Source organism: Heloderma suspectum, chromosome 4 (assembly GCF_057233095.1).
Source record: "Heloderma suspectum isolate Gila_16-S chromosome 4, 16-S_ref, whole genome shotgun sequence".
NCBI classification, from domain to species: domain Eukaryota; kingdom Metazoa; phylum Chordata; class Lepidosauria; order Squamata; family Helodermatidae; genus Heloderma; species Heloderma suspectum.
In genome coordinates this window covers 84673617-84700088 of record NC_139461.1, presented here as the reverse complement: position 1 = coordinate 84700088, position 26472 = coordinate 84673617, and the positions used below count along the sequence as shown (strand labels likewise).

Genomic DNA, 26472 nt, shown 5'->3' with positions numbered 1-26472 from the left:
CAAGGCCACAACATCTGGCCTAATCTTTGTACGTTTGGGGTCTCCCCCTCTCCCCACCCCATCTGCTTTTCATACTGTCTAGGCTGATGAAGAGTTCTGGAGAACTCAAAAGCTTGCACACACACCTTTATGGCATTTTGGTTGGTCCTAGTAAAGGTACTGCCCAACTGTGAATTTTAGTTAGTTGAGATATGTAACTCCAGTGAACGGGTTAGAGCCAGACTTGTCATACATAGCATAGATACACTGAAACAAATGGAACTTAGGGTAGTCAGGATTAACTTCCCATTGATTTCAGTAAGTCTCCTCCATTTATGAGTAAGTCTGGCTGGATCCAACACAACATCTGCTCATCACCTTGAATCCTTTTTAGTAACCTAAACAACAAACTCCTGCATTGGATGTACAAAACTGCTTAGTTCATGGTAAGATATAAACATTTATCTAGACCTGTTTTCTTTCATTTTTATTCAAGAATGGAAGGCAAAACACAGTTTTTTAAATACAGGGAAATCGCCTACATGTTTGTCAAGTTCAAACTTACTGTCCATAAGTTCCTTTTCCACGGTTATTGCCCAAAGCATTATTACAAGTCCTACCAGTGCTACAAAAATGGCAAACTTCATCTAGCCAATACTATAGAAAGCCACACAGTATATGTGTGAAGAATGACACTTGAATAGGCACATTATGGTAGCAGAAATAATACATTTCAATTGTGCATCTTTTATTAGCTGAAACTAAATGATCCAAAATAGGTATACCAAGATCAGTAGGAACTATCATATACTTAAACTGCACTCACTTATTTAACATTCTTAATTTCTTCCAGAAACCTGAAGACAAACCGCCAGGGAAATCAGTGGAACACACTGCTTATCAGATTAATGGCTTAGCACATAGAACAGACTCTCGGGTACTAGAAATTAAAAATGGCAATTTGGAGTTTGAAAGCCAGCGGATCTATTTTCTGCCCCAGGAATCATCAATACTTTTGGTACCGCCTGCTGAGCTACCGTAACAAGTCATATGGCAATACAGGACACAAGTTTGAATAGGGCTGCAGCCCTGAATGCTTTCTAGGGAGTAAATCCCATTGAACTCAAAACTAAGTAAACATGCTCAGGATTTGTGCTGCAAGTCAACACATCAGTTATCCTACTTTTACTAACTAGGAAGTTAAATATTTTGAATTTTCTCCAAAGATCGGATTTTCCTTTTTTGGCCAACAATTTGATATTTGACATTCTAATAAGAGATGCAGTTCCATTGTCATTCATAAATACAAAATTTATTGGCACGTCTTTAGTTTAGAACGGCAATGCTTTTCAATACCACAACAAACATTTAGGACACATCAAGTTATTTAAATATGCAGCTACTGGTTTACCACAGCTAAACTATACAGTGCAGTTTTAATAAAAGATATACCAAAAAGATATAGTTCACAAATTCATTCAAATTAAAAAAAATCTTTAGCACAGCATATTTGAAGGGAATAAGCTCACTTGTTAGAAAAAGTATATTTTACCAAACTTATCTCCCCATTTTTTTCAGACAAATAAACATATATTCCTCAACAGGAAATGTCTTGTCCTAAAAATGATTTTAAAAAGAATTTGTTTAGGATGGCAGCAATGCCTTTTATATCTTTTTTTTTAAATAAGTTGCAAATATATCTCTGCTTTATACAGAATCTGCTAGTTAATTTATATTTGGGAAAACTGACTGTGCAAGTTGACGAACCAACCTTTAAAAACTGCACAGAATGTAGTGCATCAGTACACACACACACAAATGACCCAGCATGAAATATAATAAATAAGAACTGCTGGAAATCTCATGCGTGTGTTCAGGACTCAATCCACTGAATTCTGCTGCTATACAATCCCTGTTCATTTCAACGGTGCTTGCATGGTACCACATATGCAAGCTCCACTGAAATGAATGGAGGTTGCATAGCAGACTTGGTGGTTTGCATTTTTAGGCTGTAATTCTATGCACACTTATGTGGATGTAAGCCCCACTAGCAAAATAGAACTTACTTCTGAATATTCATACATAGAATTGGGCTGTCAGTCATTTTAAGATACTACAGTAAACATTTTCTTTTGAATTCTTGTGGGAAACAATGCTGCTTAAGAAATATTTATACATGTAAGTCTAAATTTTAAAAATTATCTTTTAAAAAAAAGCTAGCAAAGCACCATATACTAGAAGAGATTCTGTTTATATCAAGGACTATTACAACATTTATGTTCAGAATAAGTAAAGTATGCATTTAATTTCTTACATCCTAGGTTTGGGAGTGCTGTATTTCCCAGCCAATTGTACAATATTTATAGTACTGGGAAAGAGGAGTGAAAAAACACTTGTGGGAAGGGCAATATTTAACCAGTTACAGCTGAATCCTACCCAGGTTTGCATATTTACAAATTAGTGTGTAGCTCTGACTCTAAATCAAAGTGCAACAAGGAACTGCCACATGATTGTAGTGCAGAGTAGTACAGGTGCTTTTTTCCTTCTTTCCTTCCTCCCACTCATCATTTCCACTCTGGACGAAGCAGCAAGTCAGCAACAACGGACATGAGGTCTTGGAGGAGGCAGTTCTGGTGGAATTTCTGGCTCTGGTTGTAGGGACAGGATACTGTTGGACAATTCATTCCTTATGACATCCAAAGGCATCTTAAAATGAAAAATAAAAACCTAATATAAGCAAATATCCTTTGCAGAATTCTACAGAGTCTAATGCAGTTAAATATATAGCCTGGAAATATAAGCATAACAATGCCTTCATAACCTAGCCTGGAAATATAAGCATAACAATGCCTTCATAACCTAGCCTAGATTCAGATCTTGGCAAAATAGTCAAGTGTAAATAACTTTAATAAGGCAAAGAATTACCTGTAAGGGTCTATATTTCATATTTAACACTCATGAGCTTTGCTATAATGTGAAATATTAGCATCCAAGTACATTAACTAGCAAAATGTATGGGAAGTAAACACATCTAACTTTCTCTGGATTGTCCCCACCACGATTTGAAAGATTATTCTTCACTGAACCTATGGACGTTTTGTTCTTTGTTCCTGTTTCACAGCAAAAAAAGCAACAAGCAAACTAGAATAAACCTATATAACTCTTCCTTTCCTCCACTGAAGCAAGCAGAAATAATTCAGCAACTACCCTAAGTTCCCAAAGCAGCATTAAGTACCATAATTGAAGCAGCAATGTAGATTATTCTACTGAAAACCTGGATGGAAGATGTCTACAAGCTGTAGTCCATTAACTGAAGAATTTGTAAAGAATGTAGTATAGAGTGAACTTGAAACAGTCAACCTTCTAAGGCTGCAATCCTAATCCTATACTCACTTATCTAGAAGTAAGTCTCACAGAACTCAATGGAGCCCGCTTCTGAGTAGACATGCACAGAATTGCACTGTACATCTCATTAACTTGCATTTTACCTTTTTTAAGATGTCATCAACTAGTTTCAGAAATATTTCATCCACATTAAAATTATCCTTGGCACTAGCTTCACAAAACCGCATCCCAGTTATCTGCTGTGCAAACTGACGGGAAAAATAAAGTCAAGAAATTTCTGGCCCTTCTCAATGTCATTTAATTTGATCAAAATTATATTGAGTTACATTTAAAAAATAGTGAACCAATTACCTATACATTCAGATGAAATTAAGCAACAGTATAATAAATGATATACAGAAATGCAAAGTATTTTCGGCAGTTAACATAAACATTCTGGGTAGTGTCCAAGGCTGCCTACGCCCCAGCAAGACCCACCATTAGTGCAAGAGAAAGCCAGCAGCCTCTAAAGCAACCAGAAAAGAGCCGAAACACTGTTTCAGAAACTAGCATCTCGACTCATTTTGGGGATTGCTTTAGGGAGCACTAGCTACTTGTTGTGCCAGCCGTCGGTCCTTTGGGTGCAACAGGATGCATGTAGACACAAGGACATCACTGGATACTCCCCTCTGGCTTGGATGTCAAGATTAAATTAGCTTAAGGAATACCATGGAAGGAACGTTTCCCATCACCTTCTCTTCCCTACAGCCATTTGTGATTGCCCAAATGCAGAGGGTCGGGGGCCCTCATGAACTATGTGGGATGCAGCATGTGGGGAAGAGATGGGAAACTTTACTTCTCTGAACTTCATTAAGTTAACTTGGCTCTTGACCCAGAAGACATAGATTTGATTTATTTAATGATCCGACATATAAACTGCTACACTTCCCAAAAGTTGGGGGGGGGGGGGAGGCTTGTTATAATCTTCCATGAGCCTGTCCTGCTCTGTCAGACAACATTGGGCCTCTTATGACTTTTGAATGTTTTTGGTGTTTATTATTCTAAGAATCAATTACTGAAGTTATATGCATTTGCATAGCTATTTTAAATCTTCTCTTGACTGCTCCATGCAAATAGGGCTAAGCCTGTTGCAAAGAACTCTGCTTCTGCAAGTATCATATTTTATTACATGAAAGGTGGTTCCAAAGTACCTTTACCACTAAAAAATGTTAAAGGCCAAGCCCAGTTGCTGTTTGCAGCTGCAATCTCGATTGAAGATGTTGGACCATCTGTGGATATGGTGAAGGGAGCCTACCTCTGGTCTTTCCTTGGTCCTCCTAAATGTGTTGGAGCGTCAGCTTTTGTAGGTTGGATTTCAAGAAGTGGAATTGAGGGTCTGGCTTAGTGCCTTTAACCTTTGGATTTAGCTATACTGTTCTTAAGCTGTAGGGTTTCTTGGTTTAACTACATTAGTAATACCTGCTTCTTTGCATGGATGAAACTCCCTTGGAACAAGATATATGCACTGCTCTCCCCCCTGCCCCCCGCCCAAAGTTTTTATAATTTAAATCTTCCTAGATGTAGGTGTGCTCTAACATTAGCTCGGTTCAATGTTTTACCTTCTGTACTGCTACAAGGAAGATTTCAGGGTTTTGCCTTTGCTGCACATTTATATTACTGTGGGATCATAGAGGTCGAGTCCATTATATGTGTCTTATTAAACTGTCCCATTTTATGAGATTGATTGAAATAATCAGATTTAAGAAAATCACTAATTGAGATAACTGGATGTTTCATTTCTGTGAAATAAACATGTAAATACAATGAGAATAAGACTAAAGAAATGCTGGTTTAATGTTTAAATTTTGGATTTAGTTCTATTTATGCTGTTCTATGAACGTAAAAAAGTATTTGATTTATACTGCTCTGTTTGTAAGATGCTCAGTGGTGGAAGTCCTCTGAAGGGGACACCGGTCTTTTGTTTCACAAAAGAGATTGTGCCATAATAGAAAATGTTAAATGCCTGTCCCCCCACCCCACAGAATTGTAAATCAGAAAGAAATGTGCAAGTATCATTACATACTACCTGTAACCTGCTTAGCCTTACTCTTAGTTCATATACCCACATTTCAGCAAAGTTCGCATGGAGGTGCTCTTTCTATGACCTGTCACCTCCCTGATTTAGGCAATGACACCAGTCCTATTTCAAACCATTACAATTATGCAAATTAGCAGTGGATGTACTTTCAATCTCTACCTGGGAATGCCAGTTTATATCAACATTGAAGCATCATGATCCCAGCCAGATTTTTTTTTACTGAAAGTCAACTTTGGAGGAGGGCCTTGTGAAAAGCTGAATGGCATGGCTTAAGTGTAAACTAATGGAAACGGATAGATTTTGTATGCATTTTTTACATAAATGGTAGATTACCACTTGGTTTTAATTAAAGAAATTTATTCAGTAAATGATAAATAAAAGGCTTCCAAGGCATTTAAAGTTAGCTAACACTGAAGTTAAGATCAAAATACACCTTATGTTCAGTTTCTGTAACCTTCACACTGCCACAGAAGTTATGTTGTACTCTCATCAAAGGATGTTATTTCAGTTTCACCTTCACCTACTTTTTCTCCCTGTTGCCGACTAATCTCTCTGTCCACTTCACAGTCTAACTTATTTCCAACCAGTAGTAGCTCGGCATCTTCTGAGGCATACTGCGGGGGGGGGAACAAACAAAAGCACAAAATGGCCTGTGTCACTAGCTTAGGCCTTTAGACTATCTCTGAATTCATTTGTAACAAATATTGCAGCATTGCTGCAAAATACGTCAGAATGGAATATGCCCTTTTGGTGCAGCTGAGTGCCCACAATGGCCTTAATTGCTTCTAAGTACATAGCTGTCTTAGAATTGTCTAACACCCAAGAGTCTAGAAACATGGCCACATACTAGAGTTAACTCTCTAGAGATGTGCTACCACAATGAAATTTGACATTAGGTCCAGCTTAAGTATCAACATCAGAACTGCTTATTTTGAGAAATCAAAGCTTACCTTATCAATCATTTTCATCCATTTTGGCAAATCATCAAACGTCTCCTTCTTCGTGATATCATACACCAATATAATTCCCTTGGCACTTCTGTAATAAGCTGAGGTAATGCTGTTGAATCTTTCCTGACCTGCTGTGTCCCTAAGAAGCAGCACCAAATATTGGTACAAGCATTTTATCACTTCACAAAGCATCACAAATTTCTACTGCAAGAAAGTCCGTATGTTAAATCTGCATCTTTCACTACTGAATAGGCAAGAATAACTACACAATTTGTGTGGCACTTATCTAAACAAAGTAGATGAACTCACAGGGTGGAAAGCAGTTCTTGGTAGGACTTCAAAAAGTGTAAAAAAATATACAACATGTATAGAAAAATACAACATGTATACAACATCTACATAAAAAAATAGCAGGCTTTCAGTTTACTATACTACCTTAGGTTTGTCAAGGAGTACAACTAGCTGAAAAGACTCCACAGTCCTTTCTGTCAGCAATGCTACAATGTTCAAATTAATAATAACTCTGCCATGGTGACACTGTCACCTTAAGTACTTCAGCAACAAGGAGCAACTGCAGACAGAATTCAAGTTGCTCCTTGTAGTTTCTACATATTTTTCCTTATTTAAACAGATTATATAGCAGCATACTTCAGAATCTAACAAGAAACAAACCCATCTTCCCCCCAGTAGCGGAGCTAGGTCTGGGCTTCAGGGCCTCCAGCCACCCAGCTGCCCACCCAGAGAGTGGAAGGAAATGGAACAGTGGCAAAGAAGCTCACCTGGGCCAGCATGCCCATTCTGAGGCCCACTGGGCCAACACCCTCACTGCAGAATCCTTTCTTATTTTCAAAAACATTTGATAGTTAAGAGGCAGTCAGTTAGGCATATACATAGTTACAGATGCTCATTTTATTGGTTTTACTTTAAAAATATATTATCATTTTCTACAACAGAATGTGTATTCCCAAGTAAATGGGTTTAGCACCAGGGCAGCAGAAGCAAACTCGGTTTTATTCCTGTAATCATGAAGGTGCTATGATTTCAGTGAGTTTAAAATGTGGAACTGCACATGCTCAGAGTATTTCTTTTTTATTAGGGTTGGCAAACAGGTTTTGGGGAGTTTTGCTCTAACATATGAGGAATGTAGAAGCAGTTGTAAAGCATGGAATGGCAGGGTAGGAAGAGAAGAGAAGAAGTTGCGTGCTTCACAATTAAAGTAACAGACATGGTTATCTAAAGGAACCCACCTCACTCCCATAAGACCATTAACTCCAGAGTCTAAGATTACCTAGTTCCACCACTGTTTTCTCCAGATTGTCAGTATAAATGGAACAAAGCATTTTATGCATATCATTTTTAATGATAATGTATTCTGCCCTCTACACATCGAATTTACCACACATATTTTAGGACACCTTAACTTTGTGTCTCTCACTTTCAAAGCACTGGATGTATCTTTGAAACCAGTGCCTGTAATGTTCAAGGGACATGCACATTTGTATGAGTACTGGCTTCTCACGGAGAAATCGTAATCTAAATGCCTTACAGAATCAGGCTGATTTGCCATCTTCAGAAAAACACAGTTCTCCACACACTGCATCATTTCAAAACGCAATTGGAGGAACAGTGTGACTGAATGTCCACTTGCTGCAAGAAGAAAGTTAAGAGTTCATCTTTTTGGTGTACTAGTCTTCTAGGTAACATGTGAGTTTTCTAATATCTGGGGTGTTTGTGGTAAAGGGGTTACTGAAGCTGGCAATTCCCTATGTGCATCTGAAGTGGTTCAACCTGGAAAGGACTGTACCATGTACATTATCTGAATGTTTGAAGTTAGTGCCTGATGGCCACAAACTGACAAACACACCAGACAAAAACAAATATTGTTCCTTATTATAATTAACAGCCATTTTTCCATTTTCATTGTGCATCAACATTTCCATTTCTGCCACACTAGGAATGAAAGCATGACTGGAATGAACTGTCACAGGGAGGAACAGTGTGATGTGGCTTTGTGTGCAGAGGGCACAGGGCTGCAGCACCTACACTTAACACTTCCTCTCCCTGTCCTTCTTAGTAGCTCCTTTCCCCCCAGCATGGCTGGGAAGGCCTTGTGCCACTGCAGGATAGGTATGAATGCTTTGGTTCATCTAGGGCATCACCCTGATCAAGATGCTACTACTTTAAAAAAAAACAAAAACCCCAAGCTAGATGATTGAGCCCCTTTTCCTTACCCATGGCACAGTGTGAAGTAGTGAAGGCTATGAAAACTGTGGCACTCCCTTCTACATCCCTCGAAATCCAAACTCTCAAACTGGCTAATACATTAAAATGAATTCACACATTTAGGGTGCAGTCCTATGAGCTGTACCCTCGCTGCTCAGAAGCCCCTGACCTTGGAGGCTTTCAAGAGGAGGGGTGGAGACGAACTTCACCTTCCCACCTCTTATATTTTCACTGGATGGGCTAGGCACTTTGGAGACGGAGAGAAGGAGGCTAGAGAAGGCTCAGGATAAATCATATCCTGGCCTCTCCAGTCTCCTCCCTTCCCCACCCACCACAATGCCCCCTTTTCTCCATCCCCGAAGTCAATTTTCCAACCTTGGAGGAAGCTAGTGTGGTTTTCTCCACACCAGCTGGGGGTGGGGGCAGATCTCCAACTCCCTCTTCTGGGGTCAGAGTGCACTTTCCAAGTTCAGAAGCGGTTTTCAAAGCCATTCTATGGAACACTCTCCCAGGGACCATAGGATTACTCTCTCCATGTATGTTTTTTATTATTTAAATGAGAGGAGACCTGGAGGAGGGGAGAATCACAACTGTAGGCTGCAGGGAGCGGGTTTATCTCTTTGCCCCCATCATCATATCACTTTTCCAAAGCTTTGCTCCTGAATCAAATTAACCACTTCAGGGAGGCAATTTTATTTGGGACTGCACCATGCGACGAAAGGGTTGAATTACCTCTTCTACTGCACATACCCAGCTGTTATTTAAATAATAAAAAGCAAATATGTTAAATCATTCAGTGCTGCCTTTTTTGGCCCTTACTCTATCGATGAAGTTTCAGGGGAACTTATTTGTATAATACTACATATAACATATCACTTCAACCTCTAAGCACAACAAACCCTATCGTGAGAGCACTTATTTGTCATATTCTACAAGCTCCTCCAGCTGCATGAAAACACTTTTCTAGTCCACACCCCAAGAAGCAACACAGAAAGAAGGGGAAAGTTGTGTTCTGTCCTCTGCGTAGAGACTTACACTTTAACAAGGTGACAAAGGAAGTCAACCTTTAAGTCCAGTTCTAGTCCCTAAATATTTAAATAAATAAATCTTTACATAAAAAAACAACACAAGTATATTTTTATATATAATCACTCAGTATCCTGGCTGAGATTCATAAACTCCATGCATGTGCAGAAAGTGCTTCTGCACGTGCACAGCAAGGTGACCAATTTTTCTTTCATACTTTATCGAACCCATTCTGGAGGAGCCTCCCAAATACAGGAGCAGCCTTTCAGAGGGTTCAAGAAGCTGCCGTGGGAAGGCAGGGTCCACAAAACACCTACCCTAATTGGGCTACACTATGATTAACTGTTTTGGCCTATATTTCCATTGAAAATATTTATACCCCAACTTTTGATCAAATCATTCCCAAGGCTGCTTACAAGACATTATACCTATACAATGCAAAGCAATGAACTGATCTCTTGGTGGTAGGGTGGCCAAGACAGACACTGTGAGACATGCACCTAGTTAGCAAACCACAACAACCCATGTATTTTTTTTAAATTCTGGGTTATCAGAAATAAGGCAACATACTCTGCTTCATTCCTGATAACCCAGAAATTAAAATTTTGTATCCTGCTGCCCTTACATGTCTGCAGTGAATACAGATGGCGTGCGGGTAGGGATTCTATACAGAATGGCTTTGTCTATTATAGATTCAAAATTATTTTTAAAACCTGACGCATAAAAACCACACAAAGCAGCTGCCTAATGAGCAAAAAAAAAGGTTTTAATTTATTTTAATTTATTTTATTGACAATATTTATATACCGCTCCACATCAGAAGGTTTCGGAGCGGTGAACAACATGATAAAAGAATAAAACAAGTTTAAAAAGTTAAAAACATTTTTTTTAAAAGACAAACCCCAACAAAGTGGAATTTAACAAACCACAGCTGGTTGTGCAAGGAAGGCCCCAACACAGAGGGAAAGTATTTTTATTACACTTTTGTATATTGTCTATAATAGTTGCTCATACATGTTGAGAATACCATATCTATATCTACCACACATAGTTCTTTCCACAAAACTATGCATATCCATGTCAAATATGATATCAACTGCCCTGTGGTAAGAAGGAAGGAGCATGGGTGAGAGGAGCAGGCACAGAGAACATCAGGGCCTACTCCAGTTGAATAATTCCTCCCCCGATGCTGCCCAGGACTAACTAACATCAACTGCCCTTTGGGCAAGATGTTAGCAAGGGAGCAGGAGCAGGGGAGTCAGGAGTAGGCAAAGGAAACATCAGGGCTTGCTCCAGTTGGACTGCCTCCTCACACCCCTGGGAGATGAGAGGGGAAGCAGGGGCATCCCACCATTTCCCTGCTGAAAGTCTACTTAACTTTTTCCTCTCCCCTGCCCATCCCCCTTTCCTTGAGTGTCTTGTCTTTTTAGATCATAAGCCTGCAAGACTGCCTTTCCTTTCTTTTTTGCTGATTGATAATAGGCCACTCTGGGAGCCAGTTTTGGCTGAGGAGTGGGATAAAAAACACATTAAATAAGTTTATTTATAAACTTAAAAATATAAACATTTAATACTTATTAAATAAAATAAGTAATGCCGTTCCATTGATAGTATTACTGGAGAAGAACAATGTAGTTGGATATATGTATAGCCAACAGATAGTTGGATGTCCAACTATTTTTATTTTAGACTTTACCCAAAACTTTGCCGAGACTGGAAAAATGTTTCTTTCTCCACTCTCATCTTTTATATATATTTCACAACTGGCAAAACTAAAAGAAAAAAGAATCACCACTGCACTCCACTCAAGCCTTTCTAATGAGAATGAAAAACATACATACAGGATGTCAAAATGGGAAACATGCACATCAACACTACTATTTCAAATGTAAACATCAGCTCCTCTTGATGTACTCAGTTAACAGAGAATAAAAATGTCTAGATATAGCCTGAAAGAGTTAGGTGGGAAATGAATGTCTCACCAAACACTTTTCAGAAGGTTTAAATATGCAGGCATGTTTAAAATGAGAATGCAAACACTTTAACTCTAGACTTTATGGCATCAGTATTTTGTGACTAGCACAAGATAACAAGAAAAGGGACATAGGAAAGGGAACACCATGCTTTAAAGTTTTGTCTAACTATAGATTTAGAACCACTTCAAATGAGACATTTTTCCTACATGGATAATACATGCAATAAAACAAATCTGTGTGCAGTCATTTATACATGATGATCCACATGTGCTTTGCACTTTGTTTCCTACAAAAATCCTATCTGTGTAGGAAAATGTAATGTTTGAAATGGCCCTCATATTCAAAAAATGTGAATGTTTCCAAAATACTTTGAGAGAAATACAAATTTGTGTTTTCAAATAATGATTGCCTAGATACTCCAAAACTGAAACAGCTTGGAAAATGTTCAAGATATGGAATTGCCAGGTTTGTTTTTATAGCAACTAGAATGTAAGCAGAAGCTTTTGCCAAACTGGCAGCATGGATTCCTTTACAGCTTCTGCAAAATCCTAACAGCTGAGGTCAGCTCTTAGAAAAGCTACGCTATACTAACAGCTGACTTAAACAGTTCAATGACTCCCACTTTGTGGGGAGGGGAGAGGAAGAGATTTATTATAGGGATATTTGTGTGGGGGGGAGATGCAACTATTTACATAGTGCTGCTATTAAATAATATGTAATTACAGTAAACATTAAGATTAAAAGTTATGGAAGTGATTTCTGCTACATCTGTATAGTGTGGAGCCCTCCACCCACAAGAGATTCTCCATTAATTCTAAAGGAGGCAGAAGATCCACATACACATCTTCTATATATGTTAATCTGCTTGCCCCTTTCCAATGAAGGGGCCAATCCTTGCATGCAAGAGCTGTGTGTATTCAAGAGCACTTGAACTCTTGATAACACCTTTAATCAATCTTTTTTACATACTTAAAATGTAGGAAATACCTGATGAATTTTATTCTTCATGGAACACTATTACTTTTATAGAAGGCATCTTCCCTTGAGTAAGCATCATACCCCACTGAAAGTTTTTTTCAAAAAAAAATCTAAAGGGATACTTTTTATAAGCAATTTCAGGACCAATGGGCTCCTACATGTGCTGAACACCCACTGAGATCAATAGAATGACTTGACTTGGTGCAGAATCGGGGATGTCTTTTGAAACTGGGTCTGAAAAACTCACATAAATTGTTAATTTTACACTCAAAGACATTGGCACATTGAAAATCTACATTACCTCATATCAGCTTCAGTAGGCCCTGGCTAACCATCATGCTGGCTCAAGTATCAACTCTGGGCCAGAGGATTCCAGATGGGGACACAGATGAGGAATGAAGTCATGCCAGTAACTTTCAAGTATTAGGTAACGGATGATACGAAAGATGCAACAGCAATTAACTCAGATGGAAGCAAGACAAACACATGGTGCGACAAACAGAGTTGATGGTGACCTGCCAAGAGGAGTTAGTAAACTGAATTCACTGCATCTATGCAAAAGTATTAATAGATTACTTCAGTGGTGTCATTGAAACTACCACTGATGTTTCTTTCCCCCACCATAGGCTGTTAGCATACCTAGCAGTTATCTCTAATGCCAATTATGCATGAAGTACTATTAATGCACTGGGGTAAAGCTATTAACTATTTTACAGGATTAGGATTGCATAAGCATATATGGTTTATTCTCTCACAACAGCAATTTGAACTACATGTAACAGTTTATCACATGACTAGCACAGAAACAATTTCTGAACAACTGACATCATGCATCCTTTGGTTCTTAAACCAATAAACAATCTTGTTTTCAAACAGATTGTACTTCTTAGCATCACTAGCAGCCTACAAAACAGGACTTTTTTATCTCAGTTTTTCATAGATTCCAGCATCAAATATCGCAGTATCGAAGTGGACCAGTGCTCCGGACTCCTCCACACTGTTGAACGTTCTTAGCCTTTAAAGTGTCATGCTAAGTGTAAGAATGTACTATGATGTGATACGTCAAAAGGTAATGATTTACTATGTGGAAAACTAATACGTTTACGGATTTTGTTCATTTAAACAGCATTTAGATTCAAGAATGGCTGTAGAAATGAAGAAGATCGACTCAGGTGTCAGATTGCCTATAAGCAAGTCCCTACCACTTCCCTACCAGAAAACCAACTTATCTGAGAGTGCCAAAGGAAACCCAGCTGATACCTTAAAAAAGCAAAACATCTTGGTGCTTGTTCTGTTAGAAAAGGACTTGGAAATCATTCAAACAGACTGTCCCATTTTTATGGCTCTTATATAAGCTGCTTTAGGAGACTTTTTGGCCAAAGAGGAGGGTTAAATGCTTGGAATTAATAGGATGTACAGGCTATATCACTTGGTTGGTCATTCTGCACTGTAATCACTTCTTTATAAATGTGTTACCAATTTCTAGAGCTGTGTGAGGGAAAGGAAAAGCAGCAGCAGGTGGGTTAAAAGCTAAATCAGCTTATAACAGTTAATCATATTAGACAAGCATACTGAAACCATGCTAGAACACACAACTTTAAAAACATTCTGCTGGTTGCATTTCTTTTTTACTTACCAGATTTGTAATCTAATTTTCTTTCCTCTTAGCTCTACTGTTTTGATTTTAAAATCAACACCTATAAATAAAATACAGTAAACAAAAGAGGAGGAATAAGAAGCAAAAGCAATACAGGTATGACTTAATTTTGTACCTGTTCATGTGTAAACAGCTTGAATAGGGGGACTTGTACCACCTTGGGCCACCATAAAGGGGCAAGGGGGAGGCAAAGGATAGGCATTTCTTACAAGGACTCCATACGGAGTTGGCTAGTTCTCTCCGCTAGAAATGCTTGCTACAACTCCAAAGGTCTGGGTTTTCTAATTTATTCAACTCAAACTAAGTGTTCCTCCTGTCTTCCCTGGATTTCTAGGAACCATCAGAAGCTTTAATACTTTTTTTTCAAGGCCCCCATCGGTTCCAGCATCTTCTAGCTCCATTTGCTTCAGATTTGCTATCTCACTTGGGGATAAAGGTCAATCCAGAAGAGTCAAGCTTACTTGACTCCTACTTAAAGGAACTTTAATACATTTTCATGTGCCCATAATGGTTACACTTTTCAATGACAGGGACTTTTGTTTGATTGTGGGCAATAACTATCTGTAACCTTCTACAAAATGTATCTTCACTGAAATATATATATTTCAAGGAAGTATATGCTACCATTATACATAATAACATTTCCCAAGTATTGTAAATAGCACACAAATATTAAAATATTAAACCTTCTAGGAAACATCTGATTTTAAGCTTGCAATGCAAATGGATGAGCTAAACTGCAAGCAATAGCTAGTCTTACTTTTTCATACAATGTCTACTCATGAATATGCACAGCTGACGGAAAATATAATTATTGACAACATAAAAATATACCATGCATATAGACAAATCCTTCCAACACACATAAAATAAGGAACAGACATGTCACACACATTTTCATGTCCAGAAGTTAAAACCACATTTTTTCAAGGATGCTGATCAGGATCCAGACAACTATGCACCTACTTGTGAGCCCAAGAGGGATTTGTACCTGTGCTTCTTGAACTGCACTACACACATGGCCTCCCACTTTTCTATGTCACAACAGGAGCTTCAAAATGAGTATGCGATATGGCATAATGGTCATTCAAAATTTTAAAAAAGAGACCACTGGAAAAATGCAACTAGGGGCGTGCCTGAAGATATTCTTTGAAGTCCAACGACTTTACATGAATATTTTGTTTTATTTGCTAAGAGTTATTTTAAAACTCTATTAAAATCAAAGACAAACACATACCAGGGGAGCAATCAAGTGCTATAGAGTTAAACAGAACTGTAACAGCAAGATCATGGTTGTAAAACCCCCCCACTTATCTGGGGTAACTAAGAAGTGCTTCCAGGAAACCAGGTGAGGCAGACCTGTGTATGTTCAGTTGCCCCATAATTTGAGAAGCAGCACCAGAGGTTGCTTCTGTTCCTACCCCCTTCTGTGAAAGAGACACAAATGGCTACACGTGATACCTCTAGAATAAAAAGCTTCTGCTCTGGAGGATGCACAACTGGCTCTCTCCATCCCCCTAACATGGGAGAAGAAAGGAACAGTCCCTCACACTGCTTCCAAAAAGCCTCTATTTCTGCCCTGGCTGGTTTGACCCTTTCTTTCCATCACAGTAGTAGTATGGAGGTTGCCCATGTGCTGAGGTGCTTTTACCCTCCTACACTTAGGGCACAATCCTATGCACGTTTAGAAAGAGAAAAGGCCTACAACTCCCAGCATGCCATACTAGCTGGGGCATGCTGGGAGTTGTAGGCCTTTTCTCTGTCTAAACGTGCATAGGATTGCACCCTTAAGAACCTTTAGCTCTAAAGTCTGGGAAGGGGAGGGGGGGAGAATCTACTCTTCTAGGCTCAGGTTATTAGCAGGTGCCCCTCCTTGCTCTTGCCCGTGTTCTAGGGGAGGGAATGCATGGGCTGTTTGGCCTCTCTCTTTGCTTTGGTCTGACAGGCCTTTGCACCAATGGCTACTGTAATTAAGAGCCATGTTGCTGTAGTTAACAGCCAAAACTACATGTATCCTTGCTTTCTTTTCTTGGTCTCTGAATTTAGCATGTGACCTTATCAACTTCAAGTGTAAAATTAGAGAGACTCTCTTTGCAACCCATGATTTGTCTCTTTTTTCAATATATGCTATTAGAAAAATAAGCTTCTTAATCTGTCATAGCCATATAACACCATGAAAATTACACTTGAGCTAAATACTAGAAATAGCTTCCCTTTGACAATGTAAAGCCATCTGTATAGTGGTTGGCTATCTATCAAATGTAAAAAAAAATAACAGGGTGTATTTAACTTAATTTGTCATTTAAGTCTTGATGAGTAAAACATTTCAGAAGACCACCAATTTTATTCTGATAAGTCCAAGAGCAGGTATTTAGATACAGTTCATGCAATTGCCGCCTCCGCCCAATGAAGTAATTTTTTGCTGAAATGTTTTGATCACAGGCAAACTCTTGTATGGAGGTATAAATTTTTTGACTACTTATTGGCCAACCCATGCATGGATTCATAAAAAAATCCTAGCCTTCCAGACACAGGTTGGCCTATGACTAAACATGGGCTGAATAATACAAAAGACTAGAAGGTACATGGAGCTCTGTAATTTGGTTGCCCATGGAATCATCAACTAATAATGGGAACTATGGCTAGAAGTGTGAATCCCTTTAAAATTCAGGGAGATGTGGGCATTTTTCCCTAGCTACTGAAATCTAATGTTTTCCAGCATATTTTCCTTTCCTAAGTCCTGAAATAACAATGGGTTTCTTTTATTAATATATTTGCCATTTCACATATATCTTGGCAAGGCCTTCCTGATGGCTCTGCTACCACCTCTGCACTATGCAAACAAAAATATAATCCATCTTAAATGCATTAATCTTCCCAGTTACTAATCTCGTGGGTTTTTAAATTCTAAACTTTTAACAGAGTATTTGTTTTAAATTTTACTCTTGCCTACAGTTTATATATTTATGTATTTTATAGAATTATGTTCAATGGATAGAGTTGGTGTATGTATGCAGTTGTATTCTTAGTTGTTATGACCATGATGGTTGAAACAACAAATAAACAGAAATATCAATTACTAATCTCCTGCAGCTAGTACATAATGTTGATGTGTATGAAACATCCTGGCTGGGAGAAGCACAGCCATTTAACAAGGCCTAGAAGCCTCAATGATTTACAAATGATCTGTTTAAGAAAAAGATAGGGGACAACTCTTAATCTGCTTTAAAGAGATTTATGAAATCAGGAATGAGGAAGAGTGTACTCATGCATCCTTTAATATATTTGCATATCACCAAATCAACACAGATGCTTTGAGATTTTGAAGATGAACAATTTAGTTAACTTTTGGTTTAATAGCCACTGACTGACCTGGTTTGCAAGATCAAAATAAGCCTTGGTGGCTTTTTTAAATCTTGGCACGTGCAGGGCACTATTTCCATAATCACTGTGTGGGAACAACTTGCCATGCCACCTGAATGTGGGCAGCATGGCTTGCTGGAGAGGGAAACACATGGGCTACTGGAGGGTTATTGGAGGGTTGTTTCCCCCTCCAACAAGCCATGCCATCTGCGTTTGGACAACATGACAAGCCGCGCCAGGGCTGTGATTATGGAAATTGCGCCTGGCACGAACCGCAATTAAAATAAGCCACCATAGCTTATTGTGATCATGTAACGCAGCCCATTGTTAAATAATAAGGCCATATTTAATACTTCTTTCATTCTCTATTTATATATTAAACTCAAACCAGCACAAAAAACCAAAGTGCAGTATTAATCCATAGCCCCACCAGTTAAAATTGACCCCATGATTAGTCAACTAAAGCATTACTTGATTAATGTACTAATTAAACTAATTTAAAGCTTGCAGCCTTAATACTGTTTCTATTTTCAAAGCTGTTATATTTAATGTGTAAATTACTAAAAATGTATTTGCTAAAGTCCTGACACAGATCTCACCATGTCAGATCCATACACTCTTGAGTAATGCTTTAACTTTTAAATCTAGATTCTAAAATCAAAGTTATTTAGGGTGCAATCCTATGCATATTTAGACAGAAAAGGTCCAACAATTCCCAACATGCCCCAGCCAGCAAAATCTCAAAATCTTATATTATGGCTGCAACCCATGATCCACTTACCTTGGAGTAAGCCCCATTGAACTCTATGGGACTTACAGGTATAGGTTGCACTGTAAGTATAATTGTCCTAAGGTAGGAAACTGTGGAGTGGGGTGGGTCGGGTCAGCAAACAACAACAACAACCACCCAAGAATAGAGTAGGCTTGGCTTTGTAGCCTGGCCAGATCACAACTTGGAGAGATGTTCTGCTTATTGGCACTTTTCTTTTCAACTGGATACAATCTTATTAATTGTCCTAAATTCCATAATATTCCAGTGGTATGTAAAATTAAAATTAATCATTTTCTACCAGAGTTGTTTATAACTGAGCAACTAAAAGATACTTCACTATCATAGGTTTTGAAGAGTCTGATGCTTTTTGAAACGCATGAAGATGAAATCTGTCACATAAATATGACCTCAGTGTCATGAGAGATTTTTAGAACTAACTTCATTGTGCAGTTCAATAGAACATTCACGCCCTGTAACTTCCTAACTTCTTTTCTTTATTTTCCACAACAGAAAATTAATAACGATCTTCAATGTAACAGAGAAAAAGGTTATTTTCTACAGCCAAAAGTGAGGTTTCAAGCTTAAGATGAAACTGCCTACTTCTTTTGCTTCCTCTGATACTATATCAGCTGTTTACAGCTCGACAGCTCTCTACTCGCATTACCAAACAGCTCATTTACTATACTTAGCTCCACCATTATTTCACTTTTTGTTTTATTAGATCTCACAGATGATTCAATTCTAAATAAATGGCTGCACTTGGCTCCCTCTTTGTTTCTGGGCCCAATTCAAGGTGCTTATTATTACCTATAAAGCTTTGAGATCCAGACATCCAAAAGACTGCTTCCTCCCACATGAACTTGCCATCATTTCTGGTAATTGTTGGAAGCCCTTCTTTGTGTTCTGTAGGCAATGGAGATACAGCCAGCAGATAGGGCCTTCTCGGTGGCAGAACACTAGTTGAGAAACTCTCTCAAGAGAGAGGTTTTACTGGTCTCTTCACTGATGGTTTTTAGGTGGGCAGTCAAGACATTTCTAACTGGTTTTAAGTATATCTTACCTTTGCTGGCTGGCTGGCTGTATTTATTTATTTATTATTAAGATCTCGGGGCAGCATACAGATAAAAATCAATGTAAACAGTATAAAACAATAAATAATTTAAACAGCTAAACCATATTAAACCATTAAACAAGCCAATACCAATTAAAATCTAAAACAATAAAACAGTTAAAACACTGTGCTACTTTAGGGAATGCATTTAGCCTCAAAGGCTTTGGTAAAAAGCTATGTTTTTACTTGGCGCTGAGATGAAACCAATCTCTGCACTGATTGGGTCTCCAAGGGGAGGGAATTCCACAATCGGGGCACCACAGCAGAGAAGGCCCTCTCCCATGTCCCACCATAGTGTATGTCTCGCACTGGTGGGATGCAGAGGAGGGTCCCTCCAACAGATCTCAGTCCTCAGGCAAGCATATATAGGGAGAGGTGTTCCCTCAAATACTGAGGTCCCAAGCCACTCAAGGCTTTAAATGTCATCACCAAAACCTTGAATTCCGACCAGAAGTGTATTGGCAGCCAGTGCAATTTCTTTAAAACTGGTCTTATATGATTTTTATGAGATCTTCTGGTCAGCAGTCTTTTTGTTTGCTTGTTTTACTTTGTTTTTCTAGTTTTACTGTTTATTTCTTTTATTCTATTAAGATGGTTTTACTGTTGTGAACTGCCATTGGTCCAAAAGGTGGTATTCTACAAATACAAAAAATAAAGCTGTAAACAAGTATCAAGGCTAGGTGCTGCTCCATGCACCCCGCCTGTTGCATACCAATTTTGGTGCAAAGATCCTGGCTTCTTCCCATTAATTTCCCATTATGGCCAAACTTGGGAACTCTGGCTTAATGTTGCTTAACAAAACAGAAAACCCTGGTTTGGATGTAAGAAGGAATACTGGCTTGATAAAAGCTAAGATCTCCATGCTGGAGCTAGCAAGTAACAGGAGGGGAGAGTGGAGGAATACTCCACCCCGATGGTTATTCACAGCTCACAAAGCCTTGAATGAGCATGCATATCAGGCCTACACTGATGATATGCCTTTTTTCTAGCATGTGCAAAGTAGCTTACAATAACTGTGGTATCGACATTATATACAAATAGGAAGAGGTTTACAGAAACAGGGTTTATTAAGCTTCTGCAGATTGCAGTGCATAATATTTTATCACTGCAAAGGTTAGGAAGGATAAATATGAGTTTGACTGCTCTACTCTGGATTTTAGGAGGCACCTTTCACATTTTTTATTTTAGAATATATTGGCTAGTAGCAGGTTAAAATATGATTTTAAAAAACACAAACTAAAACCTGTTGTCTCTGCCTTGTTCTATGATGACCAGTCACTATGCATCTACTTCGGCAAACCTTGCTTCCAGTTTCTAAAATTAGCACACATAATGGCTAGTAAGTTACTATTATAAGTAACAAACAGTGCAATCCTATACTTGTCTAACTCAGATGTAACCCCCACTAAGTTCAAAGGGTTTAACTCTCAGGTAAATGAGTATAGGTTTGCGCCCAAAATAACCTGTAATTACAACGCAAGACCATATTCTGAATTCAATTAAAATTTCCTTTGAGTTACAAACTAAACTCATATTAAAAGAGAGATTGTCTTCATGTAAGAGCTATAGCTTGATGAGAAAAACCACCGTAAAAGAAATCTTAAAACCATGACTCCAATGGCACCAAAACACTCCCCTCCCCTGCCTCCTTCAAAAATATTTTTTTAATTAAAAAAACTTGAAAAACATTAGGGTGCCAGGTTCTTCTTCCTATTCCTCAACTTGCTGCTAATCAACTGTTCAGGGGGCAGGAAGAGAAGTGAAGAGTTACTTCCTGGCTGGGCCCAATCTTCTTCTGCCCACACAGACCTTTCCCCTTTGCTCTCTCTCTCTCTTCATTCCCAGCCTTCAGTCTTGCTATGGCCTCCTCCTTTCTCTCCCTCCCTAGCCTTGCTTTTTCTCCCACTCACCCTCTTTATCTTGCTGTTTCTCTCCACTCACAGCCTCTAACTTTGCTATTTTTCTCCCTGCATCTTTACCTCACTATTTCCCCCTCCCTCCCAGTCCCTATCCTTGTTCTTTCTCTCCCTCTCACTCCTTTATCTCGCTATTTTTTCCTCCTCCCAATCCCTAGCCTTGCTCTTTTTCTCTCCCTTCCCAGCCCTTCTCTTGTTTTTCACACACGTATACACACACCACCTTCAAGGGGGGGCAGGGGCTCTGATGACAGAGGAGGTAAGAGTGCTAGGTGGAGAACAGAATGGTTGAGCCTGGGGCTGAGATAGGGAAAACCTTTTCTTTCCCTTTAGGGCTGGGGGCATTTTCCATTCCATTGGGGATGGATAAAGGTGTGTTTGTGTGGATAGGATAAGCAGAGCAATCTTATGTAGGCTAAGTGAGAAATAGGCTCCACCAAGTTCCACGTCAGCATGCATAGGATTGCAGTCTTTAGTGGTATTTTGTTACAATCTGTGTGGTCAAATATGTGGATGGGATTTGGAGTTCAGACCCTTCCTCTGTTTGTACTCACTGGGTGGGGTGGTAAATTACTTGTCTTCTATTAGCCAGGCCCACATGGCAGCCATTATGGACTAACCACATCCCCCATGGTGGAACCCACAGCAATTTCTCAAATGTGCCCATGGGTCCAAAAAGGTTAGGGACCCCAGTGTAAACTTTAAGATACAACTAATATGCACAAAACAGTATCAAGTAATTAAAGCCTGTCCTCTCCTTACATGTTGTCATTTACTTTGTTTGGATATGCGGGAGCTAATAAATGAATTTATAGTTCAATTTATTGCCGATCATAAATTAAACACTCCACATTGTGGAGGAAGTAATTTTAAGTGAATAGTAAACCAAGATCTTTAGCCTGCTTTAAGATTAGCTGAATATCAGCAGAGATTCTCTATAGTTCTGGGCACTGGAAAACCTTATATACATTCAGTGATATTTTAAGGATATTCATATGCCATTTAATTGCTATAAGATTGCAGCATTGTAGGCCAGCTAAACTCAGTAAAGAATGTAGATGGACTTAAGCAACACTGCAAAAGAGTCAAACGGAATTTACCTGCCATCTTAAAAACCAAGAAAGTACTTTCAAGTTCTAGCTGCAGTTTCTTCACAACCAACTGTAGCTTACTTGACGTTTCATGTTCCGCAAACAATTCCCAGTATTTGGGGAAATGCAACAAGTCCCTTCTCACAACCAAAGAAATCCAAAATCTTAATTTGCTTACTCCAAAGATTTACATTACAAGTATTAGATCTTGTTAAAGGAAATATGATCTGCAAGAAAAAGCTACGGTGCTTATTTGCTTTCTGACTGATATTTCAGAACTGTGGTTTTCAAATTGTGTTCCAGGGAACCCTAGTGCTCCATTGAAGCTTAATGCCATTTCTTAAAGAGATCAGTAATGGCAAACAAACTTCCCTGAAAGACAGCTTGGTGTAGATAAGACCAGACACATACACTGGGTGTTCTGGAGCACACTCAGTTCACACTTGTCAACGGTGAGACGCAGGGGTTTCAAGCCAGGTACTCATGAGTTCCTCAGCAGACAAGTGGATGTGGAAAGGATTCCCTTTATGTAAAATATTTGTAAACCACTGATTAGAGAATGAATTCATCAGGTCCTCCTGCTTAGGATATGAGTGTTAATGAAATACAGCTGCTATCCTAAACACACTTACCAGGCAGTAAGCCTCACTAAAGACAGTGGACCTAACTTCCGAATAACTAAGCATATGGTAATGGAATCCCAGCTTTCCGTTAAGAAGAACTTCTGGACCACACAGAAGTATGTCAAGAGCCACATGTTTCTTGAAAGTGCATTTTGTACTGAAGACCAAAGTTCCACTATTCAAAAGGTTCTGCCAATGCAGTAGTATTCCCATTGCCACTGTTTGTCTGTGAAAATACTACCTAGGACTTTTAACAACACCTTAGAAACTTTAAAATCACAATCAATTAGACTTTTTCATCAAATATGTAGGAACATAGGGAGCTACCTTATACCGAGCCAGACCACCGGTCCATCTAGCCCAGTACTGTCGACACTGACTGGGAGCGGCTCTCCAGGGTTTCAGGCAGGTGTTTTTTCAGACCTACTTGGAGATGTCATGAATGAACCTGGGACCTTTTGCATGCAAAACCCATGCTCTACTACTAACCTATGACCCTTCCCCAAAGTTAACATGTAGAAAGTAAACATCTGACATGAGGGGTAAATACTGAGGAAAAGAAGAGAGTGTATCTGTAACATGGACAGAGATTGCATGGTCATTAATAGAGCTCTCTCTATATATATATACTAGGAAGTATTTTAAAAAAGACATGCTAGCTTAAGGGGTCATTTAAGGTCAACAAATCTGATCTTCTGAATAGGTGTTCATCCAGCTAACCACTCCACCAAGCCTTCTAAAACATGACTGGTTGCGAACTCACATTGTGCACTCATCTACTAGGTGGTAAATGTGTCAATACAGGCAAGAACTCTGTGAAACGGTAACTGCATCTAACGTTCCCTTGCTGGATTGTCTATACTGTAATATCCTGCAAGGAATTAGTTATCACTGAAGGAGAGCATCCTACTGTTATTACATATATTTAGCATTTATTTGCAACAAATACCACTAAGGGGTGGGGGGAGGGCACTTTCTTGCCTTGGATTTGCATCAGCACTGTACAATGCGGAAATGCTTTCATTTCACATGAAAAGGAAGTGTTTTCCCTACCATCCCATGATGGTGCAGATCAGGGGCAGAGCCTGAGCAGTAGCAAAACCTCTCACACCATCAATAGCCTTATCTTCCATGAATGTGTCCAGTCCCCTTTTAAAGCTGCCCAAGTTGGCTGCCATCCCAACATCTTGTGGAAGTGAATTCCGAAGTTTATCTATGCACTGTGTGAAGTAATACTTCATTTTCTCTCTCCTGAATCTCCCACCTTTACGTTTCTTAGAATGACCTTGGGTTCTAGTATTATGGAAGCGAGAAGGGTTCTAGTGTTATGGAAGGGAGAAAACTTCCTATTCAATTTCTCCTCACCATGCATACTTTTTTACACTTCTATTACGTCTCCCATTACTTGCCTTTTTTCTAAGGTAAAACACCCCAAACGTTGCAAACCTTCCTCACAGGGGATTAGCCCCAGCCTCTTGATCGTTTTGGCTGCCCTTTTTCCAGCTCGGCAATATCCTTTGTGAGGTGCAGTGACTAGAAGTGTTCACTGCCTTCCAAATGTGGTCACACCCATAGAATTTACGAAGGCATTATGATACCGGTCGTTCTATTTTCAATTCCTTTCCTAACGATCCCCAGCACGGAAGTTGCCTTTTCACAGCAGCCACATACTGTGTCGACGTTTTTACTGAACTATCCACCCCAACCCCAAGATCCCTTTCGGGATCAGTCTCCGCCAATTCAGCTCTGTAGATGACGGGGAGGGAGGGAGAGTATTCCCTTCCCTTCCCTTCCCGTTCTGAGAGACAGCGAAGAGAAGGGCACCGAACTAGGAAACGAAGACAGAGTTCCACTTTCAAAGGGAACAGGAGCATTATACTTCACAGCCCAACCTTGCTAAGGAGGCGTTTACAGTCTAGAAAGACGCTGGGATTTCACAAGGGGCACGAGCCCCAAGGTTACGGATGCGTCCCGGGATGTTTTAAGGGGCGGCATCATAACTAGCAGGAAAGGGAAGGTGGTGGGTTAAGGAACCTCAGAAAGGCGAAAGTGCAAACCCAATCCCCGCTGGATCAGCCTTAAGTTCAAAAAAAAGAGAAAAATTAGCGCGCTAACCGCACATGCATCAACTAACCACCCAGCCGCTCCCGACCCATCCAGCGCGGAAAGGCTCCCCTCCCTCCATCGCGCAGCCCAGGGGACCCCCCTCTCCCGCCCAGCCACGCCGACTGGCCTCCGCGTACCTACGGTGGACTTGCAGGCCTCGCAAAAGGTGTCGTCCGTGAAGCGCTCCATCAGGCTGGTCTTGCCGACGCCCCGCGACCCGATGATGATCACCTGCAGCTTGAAGTCTGCCGGGCGCGGCGGCTGTTTCCTACGGCGGGCCTGAGGCCCCGAGAGCGCGGGGGAGACCCCGGCCGAGCCCAGCCCGCCGCCGCCAAGTCCCGGCCCCCGCCGCTGCAGCCCCGAGCCCGGCTCCATCCACTCATGCGGCTCGCGCGCCCCACTGCCCGCCACCTCCGTTAGGGCCCGGCCCAGGCCCGGCTGCCCTCGCCCTCTTCCCGGCTCCCACCGCGCCCGGCCCCGGCCTGAGAAGGGGAACCGGGGCTCCAGCCAGTCTGCGCCGCCGGGCGGATGACGAGCCCGCCTGTGCGCCAGAGACGGCCAGAGTCACACGGCGGGAAGCAGCGCCCTCTACGGGGCCGGAGGAGAACCTGGCACGGTCACCTTGAGGTAGGAAGGCGGCGGGGCGGCCCCGGGTCGGCCCTGGGGAGGTCGGCTCTCTCCCACTAAAAGTCCTGCAACTCCCAGCAAGCCGTGGCTGGCTGGCTGGCTGGCTGGCTGGGGAATGCTGGGAGTTGTAGACTTCCCCCCTGTCTAAACATGTATGGGATTGTGCCCTAAATCACTTTCAGTACAAGCGTATACACATCTACTCAGAAGTGAGCCCTGTTGAGTTCAGTGGGGCTGACTCCCAGGTAAATGGCTATGGATGGCAACCTTAACTGACCAGTTAAATGGTCATGTGAATAAACAAGAATACTGAAGAAAAAGGCCTCTTTTTTGTTTTTAAAAAGTGCATTGCTTGCTTAAGGTGCATTAGGCATTCTGTACTGTGGGAATAACGTATGGCTGTGAGAGCTGGACTATAAGGAAGGCTGAGCGCGAAGAATCGATGCCTTCGAACTGTGGTGCTGGAGAAGACTCTTACGAGTCCCCTGGACTGCAAGGCGGTCAAATCAGCCAATCCTAAAGGAAATCAACCCTGACTGCTCTTGGAAGGAGAGATACTGAAGCTGAAGCTCAAATATTTTGGCCACCTAATGCGAAGAGAAAACTCCCTGGAAAAGACCCTGATGCTGGGAAAGACTGAAGGCAAAAGGAG

At 40.3% G+C, this 26472-nt stretch overlaps 1 protein-coding gene across 2 annotated transcripts; it reads right to left on the bottom strand.

Annotated features, from left to right (window-relative positions):
- Window positions 1–1269: 1269 nt before the first annotated feature.
- On the bottom strand, window positions 1270–25677 carry RAB12 (RAB12, member RAS oncogene family). 2 transcript variants are annotated; one of them, XM_084849827.1, is made up of 6 exons: window positions 25331–25677; window positions 14191–14251; window positions 6352–6490; window positions 5926–6015; window positions 3468–3572; window positions 1270–2685 (listed from the first exon to the last, which is right to left on the bottom strand). In XM_084849827.1, exons 1-6 carry the CDS (start codon window positions 25566–25568, stop codon window positions 2572–2574), a joined length of 747 nt encoding a protein of 248 aa, XP_084705953.1. In that variant the 5' UTR covers window positions 25569–25677; the 3' UTR covers window positions 1270–2571. The 2 variants fall into 2 exon arrangements, with proteins under 2 accessions (XP_084705953.1, XP_084705954.1); XM_084849828.1 differs by lacking the exon at window positions 5926–6015.
- Window positions 25678–26472: the final 795 nt, after the last annotated feature.

Excerpts from the sequence above, each read along its gene's own strand:
- RAB12 (XM_084849827.1), bottom strand. The coding sequence starts at position 25,568 with ATGGAGCCGGGCTCGGGGCTGCAGCGGCGGGGGCCGGGACTTGGCGGC. Across the intron at positions 6,491-14,190 it reads AAAATTAGATTACAAATCTG|GGACACAGCAGGTCAGGAAA; the intron begins GTAAGTAAAAAA and ends GCTGCTTCTTAG. Across the intron at positions 3,573-5,925 it reads GTCGGCAACAGGGAGAAAAA|TTTGCACAGCAGATAACTGG; the intron begins GTAGGTGAAGGT and ends TTTTCCCGTCAG.